The sequence below is a fragment of the Cynoglossus semilaevis genome, chromosome 16 (genome assembly GCF_000523025.1).
Source record: "Cynoglossus semilaevis isolate Cse_v1.0 chromosome 16, Cse_v1.0, whole genome shotgun sequence".
Lineage (NCBI taxonomy): Eukaryota > Metazoa > Chordata > Actinopteri > Pleuronectiformes > Cynoglossidae > Cynoglossus > Cynoglossus semilaevis.
In genome coordinates, this window is record NC_024322.1 from 16,082,117 (window position 1) to 16,084,373 (window position 2,257).

At 42.3% G+C, this 2,257-nt stretch overlaps 1 protein-coding gene across 1 annotated transcript in view; it reads left to right on the forward strand.

The window, feature by feature from the left end:
• Positions 1–792: 792 nt before the first annotated feature.
• mylkb (myosin light chain kinase b) overlaps positions 793–2,257 on the forward strand; it is a 10,905-nt gene continuing 9,440 nt past the window's right edge. Inside the window, exon 1 of the mRNA XM_008328969.3 lies at positions 793–1,537. Coding sequence (XP_008327191.1) covers positions 1,084–1,537 — 454 coding nt within the window. The 5' untranslated portion in view covers positions 793–1,083. The remainder of the gene's footprint in view (positions 1,538–2,257) is intronic.

The following is a 2,257-nucleotide window of genomic DNA, read 5'->3' on the forward strand; positions in this document are numbered from 1 at the left end:
GACAGTACATATTTTACGGCTGCACAATTTCTCACAACTTCCTCACATGTGTTGCTCTTGTTGTCTTTGCACATTGTTGTTGTTTTTGACTTCCATTGCGCAATCAACACTTTCTGTCACTTGAGTACTTGAGTCGGTGCTAAGACTTCAGACTTAGTTTAAAAATGACAGGTTGATGGTCACACAAACGTGTGAATGTGTGCGTTATCACAACATCATATACCGTGCGAGTTTGTGTGTGAGAATGTGAGTGTGTGTTCTTCTTCGGTATTTCCTGTCTGACCCTCTAGGGAAACCATGGAAATGAGATGGGAACAGAATCACCAACACTTCATTTCCTGTGTGTTTGTGCAGGACTCCCTGCTCCCTGCAGGTGTCATTGAAAACATGGCTGCAACCACAGCCTGGGAGAAAATCACTGATTTAAACTGACAACCAACAGGAACTGCTGGTGCACTGCTGCCTCCTGTGGTCAGTTTGTGATATGGTAAAATGGTAAAGTCACAATTTGAACTTAGTGATGGGAAAGTGGAAAAAGTGCTCGGAGCTAAAATCCCAGATTTTCCCTCTAAAGTTTATGTGTGTGTGTGTGTTAGTGTGTGTGTGTCAGTGTGTGTCTTTATATAGGCAGCAGAGTCACTGATGATGTATCAAACATTTACAATCTGTAAGCATAAACCCCGCCTCCTGTAATGTGGGCGGGGCCTGTTGTGGTCCCAACTGTATGTGTCTCTGTGCTTGGTCCCCTACTCCTGCAGCAGGAGGAGGAGTTGGATGAGGAGGAGTCAGAGGATGAGGAGGCGTGGAGGCCAGCAGGACCAGCACAGCTGCTGTCAGTCAGCAGTGGCAGGAGGCCAATCAGGAGAGGAAGAAGCAGCAGCTCCTGCACCTGCAGCTTGGAGGCAGCAGTAGAAAACCGAACAGGAGGTTCTCCTCAAAGACACCTCAGACCCCGTCAGGGAAGACCAGTCAGGGACGTGAAGAAGCTCTCAGACCGAAGGAGAAGAGACGAGCCCGAAGGAGGAGGAGGAGGAGGCCACCGTCGTCGCTACCACCGCTGCCGTTAACAAGCGTCACCTCCACATGGATTTTAAGTCCAACCTCAAGGGGTTCAAGGCCCAGGGTCAAGGGGAGCGAAAAGTCACCTCCTCCCAGCAGGTGGACTTCCGTTCTGTCCTGGCTAAGAAGGGTGGAGCGACCAATGGCAGCAAAGAGCTGGACAGTCCAAAGGAGACCAACAGCGCCCCCAACACGAGCATCACTACTGACTTCAGGTCTGTCCTGGCCAACAAAAAGAAAGCAGCCGCTCCAGAAAAAACGGTGGTAAACAACTGTGTGGGCGGAGCCAAAAGCGGAGGAGCGGGAGGTGGAGACCAGCTGCCTGTGTTCACAGAGAAACTGAAAGACTTGATGGTTTTAGATGGACAACGGTTACAGCTGCAGTGTCACCTGAACAACAGCCATGATGTCACCATCACCTGGACCCTGGACGGGAAAACCATCAAACCTTCAAAGTTTATCGTCATCACCAATGAAGGTCAGAGCACGTCGCCTCTAGTTACAAAAAATTGAAGCAAAACCTCCGTATGAATCTTAGCACATGGAGCACAGGATTAACCTGAAGTCACGTGATCACAGATCTGAACTTTAACCTTTAACCAGAACATTGACAACAGATTTAGGCTTAACACTGAACCCAAACATTAACCCAAGGTCTGCTAACCTGAACCTTTAAACTAAAATCTTTATAATCCTTTAATCTTAATAGTCCTTTGATCTTAATAATCCTTTGATCTTAATAATCCTTTCATTTTAATAATCCTTTAATCTTAATAATCCTTTAATGTTAATAATCATTTAAATTTAATAATCCTTTAATCTTAATAGTCCTTTGATCTTAATAATCCTTTGATCTTAATAATCCTTTCATTTTAATAATCCTTTAATCTTAATAATCCTTAATCTTTATAATCCTTTAACTTTAATAATCCTTTAATCTTAATAGTCCTTTGATCTTAATAATCCTTTGATCTTAATAATCCTTTAATGTTAGTAATCATTTCAATTTCATAATCCTTTAATTTTAATAATCCTTTAATTTTGATAATCCTTTAATTTTAATAATCCTTTAATCTTTATAATCCTTTAATTTTAATAATCCTTTAATCTTAATAGTCCTTTGATCTTAATAATCCTTTGATCTTGATAATCCTTTGATCTTAATAATCCTTTGATCTTAATCATCCTTTGATCTTAA